General features: G+C 41.0%; 1 protein-coding gene across 1 annotated transcript; it reads right to left on the bottom strand.

Annotated features, from left to right (window-relative positions):
* Positions 1-239: 239 nt before the first annotated feature.
* Positions 240-24,149, bottom strand: ACAD9 (acyl-CoA dehydrogenase family member 9). The gene is made up of 18 exons (XM_086618831.1): positions 24,100-24,149; positions 22,509-22,602; positions 20,011-20,112; positions 16,563-16,669; positions 15,076-15,176; positions 13,158-13,236; positions 12,030-12,204; positions 11,336-11,409; positions 9,819-9,894; positions 9,310-9,380; positions 8,852-8,971; positions 8,066-8,194; positions 5,370-5,449; positions 4,659-4,785; positions 2,696-2,773; positions 1,822-1,950; positions 913-985; positions 240-447 (listed from the first exon to the last, which is right to left on the bottom strand). The coding sequence occupies exons 3-18, from the start codon at positions 20,030-20,032 to the stop codon at positions 347-349; spliced, it is 1,542 nt and encodes a 513-aa protein (XP_086474957.1). The 5' UTR covers positions 20,033-20,112; positions 22,509-22,602; positions 24,100-24,149; the 3' UTR covers positions 240-346.
* Positions 24,150-24,535: the final 386 nt, after the last annotated feature.

Genomic DNA, 24,535 nt, shown 5'->3' on the forward strand with positions numbered 1-24,535 from the left:
TTTCCGTGCTTCTCTAAAGGTAAGGCAGTAGCTGACTTAAGCTTAAAGATACTTAGAAAAACACCCAGCCCCTTCCCTGGGAAAACATATCTCACCGACCGAATGGAAACTGCCTTTATTTAGCTCCAAGGGAAACACATGTATACATCCAACAAGGTAACCTGAGATTTAAATATAATTTATTTATCCTCTTCATATGAAGTTGTGTTTAGAAGTTTTGTTTTACAGTTAGAGCTAATTGCATTTGGTAAACTAGAAAGTTATTTTTAAGGTGTCAAATACTTGAACTGCAGAAAATGAGCCACTGTTTTACATTCTTCAGTATCATTTGCTGTCAGGGAAGTGATCAGAATGTCCTGTCCAGTGGATGAGAACAGATATAGGCTCTCTTTTCCAGTACCTGCTTTGCAGCTTTTTTAATATAGTCATCCAGGTTTTCATCTGCATCTGTGGAAAAACGGATAGCTTTTCTAAATATCTTTCAAAAAGGACTTTAGAATAAAAATGCAAGTATCTACACTTCAGTACGAGCATATAATTTAACATTATCTTCTAAAAAAGATTGATTATTGCAGACTGAGTTTCACAGACCGAACGCCTAATTGGTCACTACTTAACAAGAAGTGGTGTTATTTGACCTATTTCGTTGTCTAACTGTCTTTACAGGAGTGTTGACTACTGGCACATTTTATGTGTGTCCCCCACAGGTGGGGTGGGGGAAAGCATCACTGCAGTTTGGTTTATGTATTAAATGAAGAGACTCTTTATATTCAACTGGTACCAGTTCTGTTCCTCGTCCTAATTAAAGTCAGAACAAAACCATTCTGTTGGTTACATCAAAAATGTCTGCTTTTGTTTGGAGACTATGAAAGTCATAAGAGTATAAACATTCTTTTATTTGATAGAACTTACATTTTTGCAATTGAGCCATGGCATAATTATTCTTGAAATATGCTTCTGTGCAGAAAATATTTGTAAGAAGCACCTGAGAAAACAGTTAAAATTCAGTTAAAAACTAGTAAATGAATTTCACAAACAAAACAATGTGGTAAAAATACAGCCATTTAAACTTCTGAAAGTCTAGTTTTGTCTCGTGAGAATGGAGCCCTGCAAGCTAGAAACGGATGCTGCAAACTTAGTTTGTTACTTTTTCCCCACAGCTACTGGGTGTCAGAGCTGGGATGACCCCCTCACTCAAGACTGACCAGAAGACGTTTTTGGTAATAAATCCAGAAGGGGTGTGCACACACCGAATACGTAAAAAGTCTCAAGGCCAGTGAAGCCAAAGGTTAATCAGCTTGGATTTGTCTAAGGCTTCATTGTAACAAATTTACTTGTCCTGTAGTGTAACTGTTACCACGAAACTTTAAATGAGCTGCTATACAACCACCTGCATGTCAAACTCTCACTTTACTGTCAATAAATTTATTGACAAAGTATCATAGTTATTACGTTACTATTACCTAACAGGTAACAGGTAACTATTTCCTATCACGTAACTACTACCTACAGGGAGTTTGGAAGGACTGCATGGTATTGGCATGCCAATTTGCCATTCATTCACAAACGTGTATGTGTGTGTTCAAATACTTCACACACTTGGATAGTGTGCAGCTCCTGTGTTCAGAGCCTTGAGAGGCAATCCATGTGGTTGGTGCAAGAGGGCAGTAACCAGTTTAGAAACCTTCTGGTGCACTGTCAGTTTTCTACTGGAGAGCCTGCTGTGGTAAGATACAAATTCTTAGCAAACGTGAGGCAGAAGGGTAACAAATACTGCCCGTTAAGCGACGTGATGGGTAGGACACACTGAAGCACACTTACTTCATGGTCGTGGTTCCTCAGGCCGATACTGATGGACCGGCTGGCTCTGGAAATAGCTGCTGTCATTGCATATATATTAATAACTATATCTGCCACTCTCTTCAGAACCAACTGCTCATCCACTATTGTCTAGAAGAGTAAAAATGATTATTGGCTTGTAGGTTGTCAATTTAAAACTGTAACCAAACATTTTTCGCGTGTGTATTTAGGTTCACACTTAGCATAGTGAGGCAAGTTGTTACACAGAACTTCTATCCCAAGTCAGAAAGTTTTGGATTAACTACGCTCTGCATTTTAACAGTCTGAAGCAACTCTTCCACCTTTTAACAGCCAACAGTAAAATTGCTGTGTCTGGAAACCACTTCAGTAAACGCCAAAATCACTGAAATTAAAGTACCAAATATTTGAAGCCTGGTGAAAAGATGTATTAGTTAAGGTGGGATGTAGCAGGGTCTAGTCTGATAAGCAGCTTCAGACACATCAGATTAACTGTCACAACACTGAAAATCCAGGGCATTCTAAGTGCAGTTGCTCCTGTTTTAACTACACCACTTTGCGTGGCGTAGGTTCAGCTCCACTTGCTGCACAGTATGAAAGAACAGCATAAATTCAAACTGCTGGTGCAGCTCTTCATTTGGGAACAGGAAAATGGGTTCCAGTGGCTGCCCACAGCAAAATCCCTAATAGTCACCGAGCAGGTGGGACTTGTGCTGACACAGGTAGAGGAAAACAACTCATTCACCAAGATTGATTTAAAAAAAATTTTTTTAAAAAGTTGTCCACTGCATTAAGTATAGAATTTCAGTCTATCTTCTTGCATTTGGTTGTCGATAAACTATTCAGTAACGAAGACAACAGAAAAAGCAATAGTTACCTTGCCAAACCTACTTAGCAGGCCTTTCACTGTAGTTCCAAAATAATAAATGTTTTCTTCAAGTTTCTGGCCACTTTCCTGTAAAATAAAACAGAAAATACGACAATTTGAGTAGTCATCTAAGGGAAAACCCAAGCATCCTCCACACCTTAAAAGAGGATGCCAGCTAAACAACACTTATCTTCTAGGGAAGCACTGATGGGAAGCAGGAGCTGCTCAGCCCATACCCCAACCTCTCGGGTGACACCACCTCCTGCATGAGAAAGCAGTCCTGGGCCTCTGTGGTCTGGCTGCAGGTGGCCACCATTTCTGGTGGGTTTAGTAGCCAAGACACAAATTAGCATGCTCAACTAGAGCATAAAATTTGTTTTCTTTTTTTTTTTAATTAGCCAAGACTGAAGTTTAGCACAACACTGGTCTGGAATCAATTTTGAGTGATTGTAATGAAGGAATGATGTACATGCACTAAGCTGAACAACCACCAGGCAAGTTATTGAGGAAAATAATGATGTAAGCCCATGACACGTGCCCCACCACAACAATGAACTTTCCCCTCTCTAAAAAACCAGGCAGTTTAATTTTCTGCTAAATACCCTTTTAAGATGATCTTTCACCATTTTACACCTTTTTCTTCCCAGCTAAAAAAGAGAGAACGTTTGCCTAGTTACCTAAAAGGAATTATATATAAAAGAATTCTAAAATGATCTTTTCTGAGGAAATAAAAAACCTACCACTGTTTAGATGCAGCTCTGGTATCCTAAAGCCCAACTAATAGTCGATTTTCTCTTGGCAAGCACTGTTCTTTTAACATTGATCCAGTTTGCTGCTGAAGGCCAGACAGGCACTACTCTTTCTCAATAAAATACGCATTAAAATTGTCTAAATTTTACTTTTGGTAACTTTTCAGTATAGGCTTTATGCATAGGCAAGCAATAGTTTGAAAAATTCTTATGCAATGTTTAGTTCTGCACAGCAAACCTCATTCTTATTGTAAGTGCTGCAGGTTATGAGAACCCTGAAGAATGGCGGTTATCCGGTACCGCTGTGTAACTCACCAACAGTCTCAAATTCTCGTATTAAGTAGGAAGAACGTTTCCAGTGTCATTATTTGGCTTTAATTAATTCCTAAACGCAACTAATTCATGATGCTGCTTCTTGTAACATGACTGCACGTTTGAAGCTATTTAGAGGAAATATCTGGCATGTCAGCTGGGTGAGAACTGCTGCAGTTAAACACTCCACGCGCCCGCTCTGGTGGCACTGCAGAACACAGCGTATTGACCCGAGCGAGGTGCCCTCTTGCTGGGCTTCCATTTGTGAACAGAACAGTTCCCAATCCCAGCAAATCCTCGTACCTGTGTGCCTGAAATGGCTGACCTGGAGGACAGGTACATTGACAGAACAGTAACAGTCATTTGGCTACAGTTTTTCAAATCGCTTACAGAACATCATAGGAAAAACAGACCGTATCTTTTTCCTATTCACAGAACATTAATTTTTGGTCATAAAAATTATTTACTAAGTGATTAAGTAAGTGTGTATCTATAGTTCATAGAAATTCTCACTTAAAACTGTGTTGCTATTAAACAGGAAAAAATACTGTGTTTTGTCACAGAGCTTATTGTGAAGGGCAGCAACAGCCCATTACAGAGACTTTAATGCTGGGAAGGCTCAATTTATATAAATCACTGAAATGGATATAAACCTGGATTTGGTATAAATACAGGCTTAGAGCAGTCTTCATTTTACCTTGATGTGTACCCATATTATAGCTCTAAGTAAGTCCCTGTCCCTGAAACGGTATAAACATCTGCTTGAATTTGGAAATCCCACTGCTCCTAAGCATTTGCGCTGTTTGGCATAAACAGGATATAAAGTTGTGACAAGCAGAGAAGGCAATCAAACATGAAAGCAAGCCCGGGGTCTGGATGTGACGGAGAGCCGTGTCCTCCCCTGCCCTTACCTGGAGGCTGGGATGCACCACGCCGCGATCGCCAACCAGCCCGTAATCCACTTTTCTGCCCATCGTGTCCCGCAGTTTGTTTAGAAACTCCCCCAGCGCCACTCCCATGTTGCCTTTCTTGATTTCTCTAGAAGGTGGGGTTAAAACAGCTGTTAAAGGCCAGTTCCTGGTTTGCAAGGGAAGTGCCAGGAGGTTCAGACAACCAGCTGAAATTCTAAATGCTTTGCCAAAACACCTGCAGTTTGCTTGTGAATCTTTTGAGCCATTTTACTATGAAGTGTGGAGAACAATGATATGCCCTTAGAAGTACACAACATGGCTCCCCGTCAGTTCCTCTCCAAAATACTCACAACAAATTCCAGAGATGAGTAGATGTACTCAATATGCACAATACAGCTGTCTTACCAATAAAACCTGGTCATAAAATCTTTAAGTTATAAAATTTTAATTACTGGTCTTGTAAGAAAGAATTTTACACAAGTTGGAATTATAAGAAAATATAATAAGGCCAAGATTCCTAAATCTATAAAACATCCAATTAAAAAGACCAAAAAAAGACATGCCTATAACACTGAACTGCCTTTTAGACAGATAATACATTGAAAAATACTGTGGGTTTTTTTCCTACAGTTTTCCTTCTGATCTACAGTTAAACAGTTCTCAGGTTCTGTTTAGTTTACTAAAAACTATTAGCAATAAATAAGAACATACTTAATTTTGTCAGTTAAGATCCTGCCTGCATGCTGCATCCCCGTCAAGGCAATATAGAGTCGCAGTATTTCATTTGTTCCCTGTAAAACACCCACAACACAAAGTGAAGTCAGCATCAAGTACAAAGTATTTTTAGCATTTCAAAAATCCAGATATGCTGTGCTAATACTTTCCATACATGTTTTCTAGAACTGCTTTTAATAACTAAATAACTGAGGCACTGGGCTTTTCCTTGAAATGCTCCAAAAGGCATTTGCACGTGTAAGGTAAGTTCTTTTGAGCGCTCCATGTAGGACAGAAGTTGACCATCACTTGTCAGGAAAACATTTATGCCACAAACTGCACTCCCAGGGGGGTTTACCTGGAGCGATGACAGAAGCTGAGGACACAGAAGACATATGGCTGCAGAGGGTCAGGGATAATGGAAGCACGAAACAAAGACTAAACCCTCTTTTTTTTTTTAAAAAAAAAAAAAAGTAGATGTATAATTTTGAAGACAGGTTCTTTAGTTAACTATTTACTTACATAAAGTTTACAAAAGTGATGAACGTTTCCCAAGCAGGCCTGTTTGCCAGTCTGCCCTTTCTGTGGTTCTTGTATTAAAAGATTATTCTTCATCCATCCAGAAAGGTTGGCTACTGTTTGCTTAATTATAAATTCTGATTTCATTTAGCTGTGAAGAAGTTGAGCCTCTCATCGTTAAACATACACATGTATAACAATGAAAAAGAAAGCAGACTAAAGGCATTTGGAGCAAAAAGTAAGTTCTGGATTGTTCCAGAAAAGGAACATTCAACTAGCTGTAAAACTGCTCAAGACACCTGTCTGGGAAGCAAACATGGACCCAGGAATGATGCTGGCACTGCACGGTCTGATGTCAGGGACCCACTGCGTGACTGTTCGATACGGGTGGCTGCAGAACAGAGCTCGCCGCTGGGGAGCAGCCCCAGTACCGGAGCAGTGTCAGAGCTGTGCTGGCCCAGTGACCAAGTGACAGAGGCTGCAGGTCAAAGAAAAAGTACTGGTCTGGTACTGGCACTGAGCAGGAAGTTCTGGAGGGGCACACACCCCGCACCGCACACACCCCCCGCACACACGACCTGTTGCTGCCAGACAGCAGCAGACCCCGGACAAGCATTTGTCCTTGGCTGCGGCAAACAGCGTTTATCTCATCTGCCTGCAGGTCCCTAATGAACAGGTCAAGACAAACAACGAGGGGAGCACAACCTCCTTGTTTCAGCAGAAGAGTAACTTTATGTAACTGTTGGGATCAGTGGGAAAAATGAGCGGAATTACAGGAATCCCAATGGTGTGTTTTGTTTTTTTTTTAAATAAGACTTCCTAGAACCTGTCCAATGTGAAAGGTCTTCGCTGCTTCAACCCGTCTAGAAAGTACTCCTTACGTCTGGTTTGGATTTTGCTATTCGGAATGTCTGTCAGATCCACCACCATCACACCCCACCGGATGCAGGAGGATGCCCTCATGGGTTGGCTGGTTTTTCTCTTTACCCAATACTGGAATTGACTCTTCCTACTTACACGAGACGAGCACACGTATTTGCAGGAGCAGCTGGTGAGTGCTGTGCACCGCACCACAGCCTGCTTGCCTTAATTTGCAGGCAAGTCTTTGCTGCCCTGACACCAGGTCACTGACCATTTCTAAATGGTCCACCAAGAAAAATAAAGTCTAGAAGCCGGACTCAGAGGTACAAATGAATGGTCACTGATAATCCAGCTTGGAAACAGAATACATTTCACAGCCAACATTTTTTTTTTAAATAAATGCACATCAATAAATTAATTAAATTTCTAAATTAACCTTCTGTGAGTTTCCTTACTTCGCTTGTGAGAAGCATGCAGGAGGAAAGTTTACTCATGTCTAGGCACCAACAGAGCAGCTTAGCCACAAAAAAATTAGAAAATTCTATTAGAGAAATCTGTTGTTTAAAAATAAGAATTCTGCCCATACATCTTACAAAATCCTATCACATATATTAGTACAGATACATGAGAATAAAAACAGCAAAAAGGTTTCAAAACATGCTTGATATAAAGCACGATGGTCAACTTCATTCTCAGGAGGCTCTTGCTCAGGCACAGCACTCTGACTTCAAATGAGTCAGCAGGTGCAACCACAACTATTTACCAAACAGGAACGGATGAGTGGCTTTGTCAACTCAAATAGTTTTAGGCTTTTATGCTAATGTGGAATCCTTTAGTCTGCTCAAACCAACAACAAACCCAAGCCATGAACTTCCACTGTGGTTTCTCATGACACTGTATTTAAAACAGCTGCATATTTTGTTAAAAACATCTAGAAAGTTTCTAAATATTTAAGAAACTGTACATACACTACCAGAGTGTGTGTGTGTATATATACACACCATGTATATATAATACATGGCAGTATATTTACTACCATGTATTACCAGTCTGTTCTTTCCAGAGGCAAAGCTGGTGCCAGTTCCTGCTGTAACTCACGCTTTTATACCCTTGCATAAAAGCCATCACCATACCTTATCTTACTACAGCGCAGCACTACCCGTATCTTCAAAGTAAACAAGATTAGTTCTTCAGTCTTACTCTGTTACAGACTCGGCAATTAAAAGAATGAAATACATCGGTTTCAGCTCAGGTGTACAGAACATAAAAGTGTGAATTTCAGTTTACAGTAAGGACAGGATATTCGTACTTGCCTCAAAAATCAGAAGTATCCTGGTATCTCTGAGATAGCGTTCATAGGGGTAATCTTTCATGTAGCCAAGGCCCCCAAGAATCTGCAGTGCTTCACTTACACAAGCCCATGCACCTTCAGAACTGAACACCTGCCGGTGAAGAGCATTTTCATCACCACGGTACGCACTGATACAGAACACACTGCTCCATTATTACATCTACATGACATTGCCGTAACATTTTGCCCTGCTGTTACAATAGTCCTGTTTAACGCTCGCCTGAAATATGGCTCTGGGTGCATAATAGTTTCCTTGCAACCCACAAAAACGTCTCCATGAGGAAATGTTCCTGGGAGAGTCAGAGGCACGAACGGGAAGGACAGCTGTGGCCAGCTGGCTGCAGCACTTCACATCTGCCCAGGTTCACGGGAACACGAGTTCTTTTGAACCGAGCACGCCATGAAGGACTGCCACCGAGGGCTGAAAATCTGCGAGTTCTCCTCAAGGGTGCCTGGCACCCAGTGGCACCCATCAGCATCCATCGGCAGCCAGTGGCACCAAACCTACTGTATGCAGTTTTTATTTGGTATGGTGACAAACACCTGAATCTGAGGCAATCAATAGCACGTGGGAAATAAAAGAAAACAGTAATGACTATTTTTTCAGTCAAGCTGAAGTTTTTGTATCGTATATCTAAGTGCAACGCCTGAGCCTCTCAGCAATCAGCAATGTAGACTGAAAAACAGGAGGGGTGTTAGTCTGTATTAGCTTAAAGCCACAGGCAAGTCTTGCAATGAAATGAATTACCTTGACCATGGCTGCCTCCACGGAGCAGTCTGGAAATCCCGGCCTGTCCATCATTCCTGCAGTGAGGTAAGCCATACTCTCCATTACATATGCTTTCACAGCCATAAAACAAAATTTCTCCTGTCAAACAGTAATGCGAGGAATCACACAGTAATTCAGATGCAAAATCCCAGTCAAGCCTGAAACTTAAGAGCACAACTGCAGTTTTCATATGTTTTAACATATTATCAAATACTCAGGAATAAAAGTACTAGTGCAAAACATTCATGAAAACAAAAATCTTGGTTTATCATTGTAAACATTTAAAATGTGTACAGAAATCTGCACAAGTTCAGACAAATTTAACACCTCTAGCAAGTTCTTTAAATGAGTACAGCCAAAAGAACCCCAACATAATCTATGCCCTTGCACTTAGTCAACACAAAGCGCAGAGATTTAGGTTTTTCATTTTTTATTACCTGAATTAATCCAAACTCGCTCAGTTTCTTATTGAATTGCTTCCTGGTACAAGCATACTCTGCTGTCATTTCTTTAAAAGAAAGAAAACAAAACCATCCATCTCAAAAAGCAGAACTGTGACAGACCATCCCTGCTGATATTATCCGAGTCTGACATTTCAACCTATACCCAGTAAACCCCAGTAGACACCAATTTTATTACCTATTACTGTGTGTAAGCAATAGCATATAGGTTATTTTCTCATTAGGAATATTTTACCTCAGAAAAATTCAGAGGCAATAACTTTCCACTATTCGAACTGAAAATCATCAGTGTTTTACAGGCTTTTATTAAAACATTTAAAAACTGTTTTAGTGTTTTAAAGAAGTCAAAGCGTGTAATGACTGACAATACAGCGATGTGACGATCAACGCTCGCATTACTATTTTGCATTAACTGCATTACGTATTTTACGCAGATCAGGGTTTTTCGCGTGGCATCCAGCAATCCAGAACACCAATTCACCCACCTATCAATTTTTTAATCATTCCAGCAGAACTACTGCCCATGCTAAATCTTCCACTGTTTAGGATATTCACGGCAATCTGCAAAGAGAATGAATAGGTTTTAAGCATGGATGTTGCTGCCACAAAGCTTCTCCTCAGGCCACGACGGTTACTGCTATCTCGCTTCCCGTTCCAGTGCTTTTCCGGATTTCCTTCATCACTGGGATACACCTCCTATCTTGTGACACCTGCCCTCAGATCGGTCAGTACAGCGTTCAGCATCCCAACAATAACGCTTCAAAACCAGGCTTTTAAGGTGACCTACAACATCCAATTTCATGTTTGATAGAGTTTTCAGATCCTGACAATCCAGTGACCTGGAAGTAATCCTCTATCGAAACTACGTTAGGGTGAAATGTAGATAAGGATGTATTTATCTGCAACTAGACAAACAACAGTCAAACTAGACAGCACTGGTTTGAAGTGAAGTTTATCAAACAGATGAAGAAGAAAAACAGAATATTGTTTAATGTGTGTACACAACAGCCAAATGCAAAAACCTTTTCTGCAGCTGACCTGTGGTGGATGCTTTCCTGCTTCAGATTCCTTTCAGCAACATAGAGCAAAAGGGAGTAGGAATGAAAGGTGTAGAAATGAAATACAGATCAACAATGTACAAAAATAGATTCTGAAGTCTAGTATTACAGTTTCTTAACAAGAGAAACACGTGTGACTCAGTTCAAAGACTGTTAAGAAATTTAGCAAGAAGTCACTGTTCCTACATTTGAATTTGTGATAATTATCTGAAGAAGAAACCATAAAAATCATCTTTTGTTATGTTTACTACATTAAAGAAAATTGTTTCACTTGGCATTTAGGTCTGGACTTGCCTGCTACGGAAGGACTGAGAAAACTGAGAAGGATCTTTAAGAGCAGTTTTGCAAATCCACACGTCAGACTCTCAGAGAAAGGTAACTACAGCAAAGTGATCGGCATTATCTTTGCTGGCACCACACTTCTCTGACGCAACGAGATGCCAGAGGCAGCCTGTCCACTGCTGTAATCTAAGCCTGGAAAACCATCTGACAACCATGGCACCTTGGATAGGATCCGGACTTTCCTGTTACACTCATGGCTTTCTCTCCCTTTCAACACACTGCGCAATTCTGGCTGTAGAAAACAGCAGAAGACATTTCCCTGATTCAATGCAGAAGCTCTGCAGAAAAAATTGCTCCCTTTTCTGAAGAGAACAGTGTGCCGTGAAAAGCATTAAAGAGCCAAACGAACAGCGGGACCAGTCTATAACCGTATTGAGAAGAACACGTAGAACTCCGAGATTATGGCAGGCTCGTGCACCGTGCCAGTGAAACAATTAACACAAAGCATGTAAGGAAAATGGAGAAGTCCGTCCTCCAGTATTCTTCAGTCTGGCAATGTGCACGCTACCAGTAAGGAAACTTCGGTAGAAGTGGAAAAAAAACCCCAAAAAAGTCTCCTTCAGGCTTTAAAAAATCATCAGTAGTTATTCTTGACAGCTTACCTTAAATCCCCCTCCTACTTCTCCAATTACGTTCTCTATAGGCACTTTTGTGTTTTCAAAATGCACTTCACAGGCTGAAACACAGAGTTAATAGCTGCTGAATTATTATGTAGAAATATTTAAAAGACATTCAGGAACATAATTGACTCTCTTTGTAACAAGAAGTCAAGCCTTCCTAATGCACCTATTATGACAGAATTACATATGCTTTGCCAAAGACGTTAGAATTTGGGAAAAGACTGTAGTGGACATCAATTGCTGATGTAAAATGTTCAAAATATAGCTAATGTATATTGTGTAAACAGAGAACTATAGCTTGCCTCTATTTTAAGGAACGGATACAGCAGTCAAGTCCAAATGACAGACGGTGAAAAACTATCACCATCTGTAAGCTTAAGAGGAGCCTATGAAAACTTACTTCTAAATTAAAGCTACTTGGTTACTGACCCTTCTGAGAAAGTTCTTTCACTGCATACTTAGGGAAGCTTCAAATGTGCAGAAAAGAATTGTACAACATGGATTTCTTATTTCAGACCCTGTGTTAGGAAGGACTCATAAGAAAAGCTAGGTAAAGAAACAGGAAACTTATACTGCTATATGGAATAGATACTGACTTGCCTCTGAATTCAGATGATCTAAACAAAACATTAAAACAGTAAAACAATTTCAGTTCACAATTTTAAGTGATTCTTACTATTGGATCCTCGAATGCCTAACTTATCCTCAGGTTTCCCATTGGTGACTCCACCAAAATCCCGCTCTACGATGAAAGCAGTAATTTTGTCTTTCACTTGTCCATCTTTATCAACAACCTCTGTCCTGGCAAACACTGTGAAAATATCAGCAAGGCCACCGTTTGATATCCACACCTGTTTTGAGAGAAGAAAGATGTGTAAGAAATGTATTTGTTCTCCATTTTGTGAGCACTGTCTTGTGCAAAGAAGGGCTGCTTCTTCCCTTAAAATGTTAATGAATGTTCTGCTACTGGTTTTGCCTCTTGTGAACACACTTCCAAGGAAAGTTGACCACACAATGGTAAGTTTAGAGCAACTACGAAAATAAGCTGTAATATTGATTTGAATTAAATGAAAACCCGTGGTGTGTTTTCACAAGAGCTTGTCTATCCTGCCGCTTACGGCACGTGAGGGGTACACGGGTAACAGACTACAGACCCACTTTACCCAAAATAATTTCAACGCTAATAAACCCTCCGAATCAGGCCACGTACGGACGGCCTCCCCCAGAGGTTGTCTCTTCACATCACAGACAAATATTTCAACATTACAGATCAGGTCTGCAATGTGGCACATATTGTTGAATCCAGAACATCTCTACGTTTCTGCTGGATTGTATTCTGTCATTGTCTCTTTCAGCAGAAACATTCCGAGCTGCCCTACTTCTGATCCACTGCCAAGTTTTCTTTCAAAAATACTGACATATTATCTGGCATAAAGAACAAAAAGAGGCAGAAACATGGGTTTAGGTTTCTTTTTGCCTACGCTGTCACCGAGGAGGTGAAGTAACTAACCCTCCCTGAAGCTGAACACCGTGAGCTGGCGATACAGAGAGGGAACTTAGGAGTGGCTTTTCCTGTCTTTCTCACCAAGAGTTGAGTGACAGTGTGCTTTGCTATTCTCTGTGGCCCGAAACAACACAGGCTTTCTTTTTGACATGGTCATTCTTCATTAGCTTGGAAGCCTCAAAATTCTGATGCAGCTGCCAAGCCAGCTTCTTATTAGCAAAACATTGCAATGCTGTGGAAGACAGAGACGCTTTCTATAAACCTGTAACGAAAACCTGTTTGCAGTCTGTGAGTGGATACCTTGGAGCCATTTAACAAGAAGTATTTCCCATCTTCGCTGAGGGTTGCTCTTGTCTGGATGGACGCAGCATCGCTTCCGCTAAAAGCCAAACAAGTTATTAATGTTTAAAGAAATAAACACACTTAAAGTGTAACAAAGTAAACAAAACTACATCTTTCCCCTCTTCCCATAGTTTAAAAAGGAATGTTTACAGTTGCATTAAACAATAGTATATGAATTTTAGTTCTTAACTAACAAGGAAACTAATAGATTCATCAGCGCTACAGAAATCTACTTCTACTTAAGTTACCTGAGGGGACATTTCTCCTGATTAACATATATGTTATTGTCGTGGTCTTCTAACCTGACCAGAATGTTCAGAATACCACGTAAGCAACATTTTTGAGCTACGTGCTGAGCTACGTGAACAAACAACGAATATGTCATCCTACAACACAATCAAGTTTAAAATGTTTAAGTTGTTCCTCAAAAATTCGTACCCTGGTTTTATCTCCTAAGTGGAAAAAGGCTCAACAGAAATGAAAAATAAATATGTGACAGTCTCTATCAATGAGTCTCTATCACTTGGGCACATCAAATACTTACTACAGGAGCAAAATCAGCAGATGAATTACAACGAAGCAATCAAAAGTTTACGTTCTGTGATTAAAAGTTCACGCCCTCTCTTGAATCACCACCTTATTTCATAATTTGGCAACAAGCACATAACCTCCGCCTTGAAAGAAGATTCCTCTTCCACAAATTACAAGGTTACAACAGCTCACTTCAGGCTTTCAGCTGAAGACAGAGGTTCTGTTCTTGGAATAGCAAGATCTCAGCTGGCATTTTAGCAGGGTTGGATTTCTAAAATTCACTTCTAAAAACGACTGCTTCTGTGCACTAGGACTAAGGTCTCTACGAAGACCGAAGTTAAAAGTTACTCAGACTAGCATCTTTTTAAATAATACCGGGCTAAATAAAGATGTCAGAAGAATTTCAGAGCACGGTTAGCCCTTGTTTTTTCCTCTGTATGCTACTTCCAAGTCCCTTCCATGTTGTTACATATTTGTGCTAGTTCAAATTTTACCTGTGAGCGGGAGAGCTTTGAGAGGGTCAAAACCCAGCTGAGGACTCTCCAATAGAAACCATCACTGATGGCTGGGAGGTATCTCCATCAGAGGAACATGCAAATTAGCAAGTAAACCAAATGCTCATTGCAAGTCATTCTAGCAGACAAGAACTCAGAAGAGGCAGTTTGAAACTATAGTTTTGTACGGGCAAGCAAGATTCAACGTCAAACATTCAACTGGTCTCAGTCCTTCGACCAGTTTCCTTCACAGTCACGTAGTAAACGATCTGCCTGTACGTTTTTAAGAAAAATGTACCTCTTCTGCATTAACAACATTTGCAGCATTAGCAGTAGTCAACAAATAATTGTAATAAATACCACTTTATATTTGAAATGAAGTTGCTGCTACAAAGGTGCCTTTTCTAAACTCTAAGGAAAGACCAAAATTTCTTCCTATTATTTTTGGTAGCTTCTTCAATACAAGCTTTTATGACTTTGCAAGAGAACTGAAAGCATCTAGAACAGTCACAGTGCGTTATTTCTAACGCAGCACACAGTATCCTTTCAATTCATATTCAGCAATGCCAGAAATTAAGTGGATGAATTCCTGGGGTGTGAACAACAACAGTCCGTGATTTCATGGAAACTGCCATCAGCAGCACATGTTGGGGAAAGATGAATTACATGATTTGAAGTGTACCTTTTTAAAATCAGAAATAAAAATAAAAATAACCTGTATCATGAAGCCAGAGCCACCAAATAGTAAAGATTTAACATATTAACCAAACAATCACTGTAATGAAGATGAGAATAATAAAAAAGTCATTTTTTGGTGCTTTCAGAAGCTTTTACGATTACAAAACCAGTACCTTCCGGGTTCAGTGAGACAAAAGGCTGCAATGTGCTCCCCAGATGCCAGTCTAGGCAGGTACTTTGCCTTCTGTTCGTCAGTGCCAGCAATGAGGATTCCCTAAATAAAGAATCAGTAGAAAACTTTTCAGCATCAACCCGTGTATAAAGAAATAAAGCTGACGAAGCTTCGCCAAGTTCAGGAAGCTTAATTTGCAAATTTGACGGCATAACAAGAGACAGTTTAATAAGCAATAGACATTATTATTTATCAGACATTAAAATATGTCCGTTACCATCACACAGTTGTTCAAAAGCCCATAGGAAATGGCTGTGTTCAGACTGCCTTCTGGCATAGGTTTCACTGTATTTATGCTGAAGTGAACACTGAATTGTTGCTCTGAAGGCACTGAGATAGCGCTTCCTTTATAATTTGTCATACCTTCATTACAGCCACTATAATTTTATTTTAATAACCAAAAAGCAGCAATTTTCAAAGCTCCTAAACAGCGCTCAACAACTTTTTGTGAGAGTGCACTTATTTTAATTATCTCTGTTGTATTTACCTTTTTAATAGTAGGTTTCTTATGGAGGACAAAGAGAATACAAAAATACATGATAAAGCTCAATAATCAATGGTTAAATAGCTAAGATACAGTTACGCAACAAAACTAGGATTAACCCTAACTGACCCAAACTGGCCACAGCAGGAGAGTCACAGTACACACTACGCTTCTCATCAATCTGCTTTACAAATTCTGTTCTACAGATGGTGATATTTTAAGTGAGGTGAGCAATAAATACATATTTCTAATTAGCATTGTCTGCTCAATACCATGAAGAACTTTTTCTTATTATAACGAACTTACTGCTGTTTCAAGCTTCAGACTACTACCATCCAATCACCATAAAATGCACTAAAAGGTAGATACTTCAGGCTATATTAAACAGAAAACGAGTTTAAAATCCACGTGCTTGCTATCACACATTGATCTTAGCTAAGTTTTCTTCTCTAAGCTTCCCCAATATGCAGCCCCATTCAGCTAGAAAAAGCTGGACCCTTCTGAGTTCTCTGCATGGCTGTCTCACCTCCCCATAATTTTATTTATAAAATATTTTATTTATGTCAGTATATTTTATTTTATTATGATATTTTATTTATGTCAGTATTTATTCCAGCTACTTTTATCAAGTTTGCTTAATTTAAAAAGCTTGAGATCGATTAAGGTATTTTTTCCATGAATTATTATTTCAATATTTCCTGGACTAGTAATTTTCTTGCATACTTCATATTCAGTCTTTATGCTCCATGGAAGTCTTACACTGAGCCAGTGGCAGAAGGTGCTGGAAACACCACCAACCAACCTGACATCAGAACGTTCCACCTGATCCGTGCTTCACCGGTAATTCTTGTTTGTCACACTCCCACTCCACATTCGGACACACCTCACCTCGCCCCTTCCAAGCAAGCTGTGCGGAACCACTGGGCACAAAGGAAGAGCGTTACCTTCAGCCCGATAGCTTGGTGAGCTCCCAGGGTAACTGCGATGGATCCATCTAAGGAAGTGATTTCTCCCAGCCGTGCATACATGGTATTTGACAGCCCAAGACCACCTGGAACAAACACTACCTTTCAGTCTAAGTAGGTGCCTCACAATTTAACGTGCTCCTTCCCCCCCAAAAATCCCTTTCAAGTACAGAAACATCAAGAATACAACATCGTGAACTGAGGAGTGTATAACTGTGTATAACATGTCCACAAATGAGCACCATGTTGCTGCAGCTGTGCCAGAAGAACCCATTTTGAACAGAGCAACATTTTTAATAGGTGTGAGCCATGCTGCCTTGAGTTCCCTTCAGAAAGCAGATGTGCTTGTGTTCAACACGCACGCGCCCAGAGCAAATTCCGCATGATCCACCAGCTGCTAGAAAACAAGCTTGTTTAAAACGCTCTGCACGTGAAAACGGTGAAAGATTCGGTACAAAAATTGCTCTGAGTTCCTGTGATAAAATAGGATAAAATGAATTATTTTGGTGACATTTCCACGCCACCTTACGCAGCCAGACAATTCAGCCGTGTACAGCTTCCCAGCTGCAGAGGGAGCAGCAGCGGGAGCAGAGGCTGCGGACAGGGCTTGGGGGTACGGACAGGGCTCGGGGGTACGGACACGTAGGGCCAGCCAGGCTGGCCCAGCTGCACTGCAAACTGGGCAGAACATGACCCAGACAACACAGCTGCCACAAAATAGCTTCCCATCCCTTCTTCCAAACTGGTACTGAAGGAGGTTAATATATAACCCTTCAAAAATGTATTTAATAAAAAAAATACATGTATCAAGAAACAAACTTGACACTAGCAGATCCTTTTTGGAGGAATTTTGTGATCTGCTGATGCAAATACGGAGACTACTTGCAAGGAGTCTGGAAAGAACACAAGTAGGATAAATCAAAGCCGCATCTGTATGAGTCTAACGTTCAAGAATTTTACATCGTCAAGACTAGAAGTCCTGCTCCCCATAACTTAAGAGTATTTTATTATTATTGCTGATTAAATAACTTGATCTAATCAAGCTAATCTTTTGCCCAGGTTAATAGTTTCTACTTGGGACAGTGGTGTAAGTCAGGATCATGAATGCCTCATTTCAGCAGTTGTCTCAATAGTCCCACTATCTCATGTAGACTGAATAAATGCAAGAACCAGTCTCTCCAATACCAGCAATTCATACCACTGCCTCTTACACCCTTTTCCTTCAGAGTATGTTAAATAAATTAAAACTCTCACTCCTCCTATATACTCTTACTTCTTTCCCCTCTCTAAGAGGTGCTGGGTTCAGGATTCAGGTTGGAGACTACTGATGACGTGCACAGTAATTCCAGTGATGCCCACGTTAAAGAGAGCCATTATTCCTGATTTACACGAGCTCCATTTCTCCCATTACTGTTCTATGTTTTCACGCTTGTGGCAAAGATGCCACTATGACAAACCATTATGAAAAACACCACGCAACCAGCGAAGCACTGACCATGTGTGACTGAAGAGTTCTAAAATGTAACAAGCACCACCACCAAAAATACAGCAGCTTTAAACTACAGAAAATGGGAAATAACCTCATTAGAAGCATATTCTTCATGGTGCATAAAAAAGTAACTTATTTATAGTAAGGTGAATCCTTTCCATCTTCTGTTTTTTATCCAGCATACGTGTTTACAAAACAGCAGCACTATGATGTCCTATAATTATGGTGAATGGATTGCAGCCTTTTACAAACTGGAAGCTGAGGTAGCAATATAAAATCATGGAATGGTTTGGGTTGGAAGGGACCTCAAAGACCATCCAGTTCCAACCCTGCTGCCCTGGGCAGGGACACCTGCCACTAAACCAGGTTGCTCAAAGCCTCATCCAACCTGGCCTTGCTTCAAAACAAAACAAGATCAAACCAAGAAGAACGTTTTATTAAGGTATGATTTCTTAGTCAAACACATTGCCTTCCAGACTCTTTAAAAAAATTAAGAGCAGGAAAAACTTATTTCTAGTTAATCAATAGTAAGTCACACTTCCAATGTCATAATGCTTCCTGGTACTCTGCTCTGAGTTCTGTCCTTAGTTCTCTGCTTCCGACACCTTCTTTCAGTGGACATTAACCCGTCTTCCTCCAATATATTTCTAAATTCCTAAATACTTCTCTCTCCCCTCATCTGGGTTACCGCGCTCTGTCCAGATCCTTCTCCTCCCAGACATTATCCCAAAAAGAAAAAACCTGAAAGTGCTTGCAAACCTCTTTTGTATCTTACTCTCACATCACCCTGTTTCGTTCTGAATAGCCATGAAAAACATTTAACACCACTTCTGATGCATTTCTAAAGCATTAACTAACAATTAATCAGACATCACATCACGTTAAAGCACAGGAAAGTTGTCCAGTATACTTTAAAGAATTCGTATATAAATACTTTATTTAAAAAAACAAGGATTGAAATCAGTCCAGCACAGCAACACTAGTTATGTTGTCTAATACAATAAACAAAAAATGCTACAAAAAATAGGTTATTACCTTAACACCAAGCAAATACTGAGGCATGGCTCCAGCTTTATACACTATTATTGTAATTACTGAAAAAATACACTGTTTCACGCTATTCTCTTCAAAAATTCTTCTCTTCCCCACTGAAATGATATTCTGCAGACAAAACAACAGTTTTGTCTTCCTCAGAGCTGTTCTCTTTAAAGTCTCTTTCTTTTATAAGAGCAAATAGAGAATGCAATGATCTCATTCCTTTATAAATTTCATGTAAAATATTAGTTTCTATCCCAATTTTTATTTTATGCATAAGAATAAGATCAACATTTTCTTGAAAATTCCTTTGCAAGTTCAAGGGTCAATCCACTGAGGAGCTAATGCCTCTGATCTCAGTTGGCACTATAATGTTCTTTAAGGTATAAACTTTTTGTTCAGTATTGCACAGGAAAGATTTTACACAAAAGCTATACTTTTAACAAATACATGTTATATTTTCACACTTCTATATGGTCAAACACATTTCAGTCTGCCAATGACAGGTAACAGCTTTGACACATCAGTTCCACGAGACACTGTAGTTTGGACCCAGTATAATTTTAGGAACCACCAGCAAGAACAGCAAGTCCTGCAGAACGTCAAGCTACTCTACTGCACCCAAAAACAGAACAAAAAGGAAAACGGTTTGCCAAGAGGAATTTCCACCATCAAATTAGTTATCTAACTCAGGTGCCGAAGGTAAGAGTAGGCAGAGCTCCCCACATAGCCAACAGACACTCTTGGTGCCCAAATCTCTCTATTAACTAGGGAGGAAGTCTCACCTGCTAATTTAGACATCCAAGTCAAGTGATTACACACAGAATAGTATGGACACAAAGACCCAAAAATGCATTAATTTATATAGACTACTGGGTTATACTTTTCTGGTCATTTACTCACCATATTCCTCTGGAATCTGCATGCCAAAGAGACCCAAGTCCTTCAGTCCTTTTAAAGTTTCAGGTGGGATTTTTGCATCTCGATCAATCTTCCTAGAGTCCACTACAAATACAGAAGGTTTTATAGTTTAAAACTGTGTTTCTCAGTGCAGAAAAAGTCTCTGAGACTACAATGTTCTCAAACCCAGGCCAAGGCCACTGCGTGCTAGGAGTTAGCAGCAGTATGATCTTGAACCTAACCATCAGTCTGAGAGCCCAGCCCTGAAGAACTGAAATAACTTATGGAAAAAGAGGCTGCTGGAGCATCACATCCCTCCCTGCTGTAATTCTCCCCTAGTCTTCTCAAGCCTCTTTAGAAAAGACTTAGTGCTTGTTGCACCTGATACAGACATGCTTCTCATCTCTGACTTAACAAGAATTACTCTTTTTAGCTTCAGCCTGATGTTAGACTGTCCTGTTTCCCTCCTCCCCTTGGGGGTGGAAAACCTTCAAACCCCAAACTGGCATCTGTCAGGCTACCAGTACAGTGTGTTGTGGCTGGGGGCTGTGTGCCGCAGCCTGCCACCCCGTGCTCCTCCCTGCAACGTGAAAAACGATGACTTTTAGCCTCTGGATGACAATCACACAGACAAGTGCTCAACACTACAGTGGCTCCGCTTCAGAGGCCCACCTTATTACACCATCCAAGTCAAAATACTCAATCAACTGGAAGGTCCCACAAATACTGACTTATGGCTGTAAAGTCACAACATATACAGGAAAAGGACTTGGAAGTGGGAAAAATCCGGTTTTATTTCATTTTCTCAAACATTTCTATGTGTACATGTTGTGCATGTGCATGTTAGCAGATTCCATGACCGGAATAAGTGAAGTATTTCCAGGATTTTCTATCTGAACTATGTCTAGGTCATGACTGAAGAAAAAAAAAAAAAAGTACATAAATGAGTTAATTGCAAGAATCGTGTTCTTGTGAGTTGTTCAAATTCTTGGGGGATTAAAGGAGCTGCTCTGTACCGTGACAGTGCAAATAAACATGGACCGTACTAAGGAGCTGAGGAAGGCTGGGAGCTGCAGCACAAGGAACACAAGCCACCGCTCCAAAAAGCACACAGGAGGTAACCCTGCAAAAGCAACAGAGCTTGCCCAAAGACACCTCACATGCACCCCAGCTAAACGGCGCTGTAACTTCTGCAGGGAACGTAACAGGGGGAGGCAACCAAACATTCTGATGCACTTCTAAGAGAAGTTATTCAGAAAGAAAGCTCATTTAAAAAAAAGATTTTTTGCTCCCCATACTAATTTTTTAGCTACATAGTATCAGACACATATTTGAGATACATGGGCTGTTCTAGGGAGAGAAAGGTGGTGGTTTTTTTACCTCTTCCTCCATCGTGCCCATACAGACCTATCCGTGGGGTCTGGCCACTGTCAAGCTTCATAATGACTCTGCTGAGATGAATTTCCTTACCCAGTGCCAATCACATCAAGTTTGCAACTGTTTAAGGCTGCTCTCCCAACCTACTTTTACCACACCCGTGAACTACTCTGAATAACTAAACAGAAATACTTTTGAATTCAAACAAAGATGAGCAACTTCCACCTTCGGTTAAATCTCTTTGACGTTTTTATTCCTCCCTTAAATATCAGCTTTTTAACTCAATAAATGATGGTCCCCAACATAGCAAAGAAGTAAAAAATGTGATCTACATAAATTCTTGATTTGTTGTCAGTGCGCAACATTACAATTCTATAGTTAAAATTACCTGGATCTCATAAATTGTGATCTGTGACAATCACAGGCCTCTTCAAATTCCTGCAGTGTTTGGCAATCCAGACCTAGTATCTTTGTCAGCAGGAAATCTGAGACGATACTGCGTAACTGTCTCAGAAACCTGCTGTCTGTAAAAACCAATTTTCTACAATCGTTCTAGAATTGGCTTGTCTATTGCCCCAGTAACAGAAGGAACACCCCGCAGCCCTATCTGGAATGCATATGGCTAATTAGGCTTTTCCCAAATAGAATCACTACTCTAATGCTGAAAAAAAAAAAAAAGCTTTTAATTTTTCACAGCTTCTCAATGAGTCACCATTTATTAATATCTCTGCTGAACTTTGCTTAAAACAGTTTTAGTACAGTAGGATAAGTTAAGTTAATAAGTTTCAGAAAAAATTCACATTGTATATGAAGTGGTAAACAGCATTATTCAACCAAGCTACAACCAATTTCAAATCCTACCTCTATCTCAGAACTCTTTTACTTCCTTTTCTTTTTTTTTTTTTGTTTGTTTGGACGATTTATGTCTTCTCATCAGCATCCAAATGCTCCGTATAAAAAAACCATAAATGAACATGCCTATAGAACCAGCAGCACTACATGACTCGCAATAAATCCACAAAACAACTTAAACATTTTAAGTATAATAATCTTATTCAACTGCTAATCTTACTCATTTTGTAATCGCTACATCCCTTGCATGAATAAGAAACTAGTAACTATACCTTCTTCTCTGAAGAATTTTTCTACAGGTCCTACAAAGTGGTTGATCTCCTCTAGTTCTTCATTGGTAATTTCTGGATACGGGAAAACATCCTCCTAAAATAAGAGGCAAACTTTTATTTATTTTATTTTATTTATTTTAAAGCATGAATCATGCAATTGAAATAAAAATTGAAGAACATATGCCTTTCAAATCTTAGACTCTAAAAAACTGTGAAAATTAAGAATTGTGGGAAATGTTCAGAAACAGCCTTATCTGACGAGATCCACAGGACTCAACTTCATTACACACCAAAAACAAACCAGAGGGTATTACCTGAAAACCAGAAACATTAGGGAGAAACGAAGAGATTTTTAAGAACTATGAGGATGCAAAAATCCTTCATCAACCACGACTTTGTCAACATAATCCCACTTTGGGATTAAAAATGTTAACTTTAATTTGTATCAGAATCAGTTTACTGTCATAAAGTTTTCAAAACTCAGCCCATGGAATCATGTCCCTTGGAAACACACAGCACATTAAACCTGTTTAATGTCACGAGTACAAAGCTTAGTGGGTTCCACACTGCTCCTTACCATCATCCCAGTATTTTGGTCATAAACTGGAAGCAGTATGACCTGACAGCCTTGAATAAATACAGAAATCCAACAACTAACACAGGAAGTGAACGACTATGAGGAGCGTGTTTATAATTTTTATCATCTTTCCCCTTCTAAATAGAAGAGTGGACCTCTGTCCAAACAAAACTGGTCATGATAAGTCTGAAGAACCATGACAGCTCCAAAAATTCAGGATCTAGTAAATGCGACAGTTTTTCAGAAAACTGTTGTATTGAAATTTGAGAGAAAAAAGAAAAGGCTTATATGAACAGGGGTTTAATGAGATGGAGTCTGACTATTAATTGTCATAATGCTTTACTTGATAAGGTCTATTTTGGAAGACTTTATTGTTCGACACATTTCAGGGGATTTGAGTTATTCCTTCTATCGCTTGATTTAACTTTGCAATCTTTGATACATTAATACTCCAAACCTTGGATTAACAAGTACTGTTCTAATACAGTGTTGCATCTCAAATTTGTAACTTCTCAGTCCAGTGGCATCTCAAGACACAACAGGAACTCCAGCCTACGCTTTGCCTTGCTCCTTGAGCTCGGCAGAGCACAAGCTGCCCGAAGCTTCATGCCCGCAGCCCAACACGGGCCCGTGTTTCCGCAGGGATCTGCCAGGCTGGCACGAGCAGGCGGCTGCGGTTTCAGCAGCCCTTCAGACGCTGGTTGTTCTCGAGCATTTCGAGATCATTACATCATCATTACATCACCATTACGTCACGCGTTAGCGCGCACAGGTGAGAACAGCTCGATTTATCCCACCGAGCTCCGGCGGAGAGGCCAGCCGGAACACCTGACACGGGACGGGCCCGGGCTGCAACGCGGGCGGCAGCTGCGGCCAGAACCGCGTTCCCGCGCTCGCTGCAGCCGGCGCGGCTCGGAGCAGGCTCGGAGCCCCGCTCGGCCGAGCGAAGCGAACGGGCCGCCGCTGCGGCCCGGGACCCCGCTCGCTGCCCCCCCTCCCCGCCCGGCCGCTCACCTTGCGCACGGTGCCCAGGAAGAGCTCCTTGGCGAAGGCGGGGCGCGGGGCGGCGGTGCGCAGGCGGCGGGCGGCGGCGAGGGCGGCGGGCAGCGGCGGAGCGGCGCGCAGCAGGACGGCGCTCATGGCCGGCACCGCGCGCCACGCTGACGGCGGCGGGAGCGCCGGGGCACGTGACCGCGCGACGCCGCGCCCCTCCCCGTCAGCGCGCGGGGGGCGGAGCCGCCCCGCCCGCCCGGCGGCCGCGGTGAGGGGCGCGCTGCCGCGGGGCGGTCCGGGCCACCCCCCCGTCAGAGCGGGTTGGTGTGCCGAACTGCGCACCGAGCCCATGGGAATCGCCGGCAAAACCCAGCTCCTCCCTCCCGACCCGTGTGACTCCGGAACCGAGAGGAGGGCTACGGCAGAAGCTGCCATCCCCGTAGGTAACCCCGTGCCA

The sequence above is a fragment of the Tauraco erythrolophus genome, chromosome 12, assembly GCF_009769465.1.
Source record: "Tauraco erythrolophus isolate bTauEry1 chromosome 12, bTauEry1.pri, whole genome shotgun sequence".
Classification (NCBI taxonomy): domain Eukaryota; kingdom Metazoa; phylum Chordata; class Aves; order Musophagiformes; family Musophagidae; genus Tauraco; species Tauraco erythrolophus.

Excerpts from the sequence above, each read along its gene's own strand:
- ACAD9 (XM_086618831.1), bottom strand. The coding sequence starts at position 20,032 with ATGCAGATTCCAGAGGAATATG. Across the intron at positions 8,972-9,309 it reads GCGAGTTTGGATTAATTCAG|GAGAAATTTTGTTTTATGGC; the intron begins GTAATAAAAAAT and ends ACTGTTTGACAG. Across the intron at positions 2,774-4,658 it reads TGGTGCATCCCAGCCTCCAG|GAAAGTGGCCAGAAACTTGA; the intron begins GTAAGGGCAGGG and ends TTTATTTTACAG.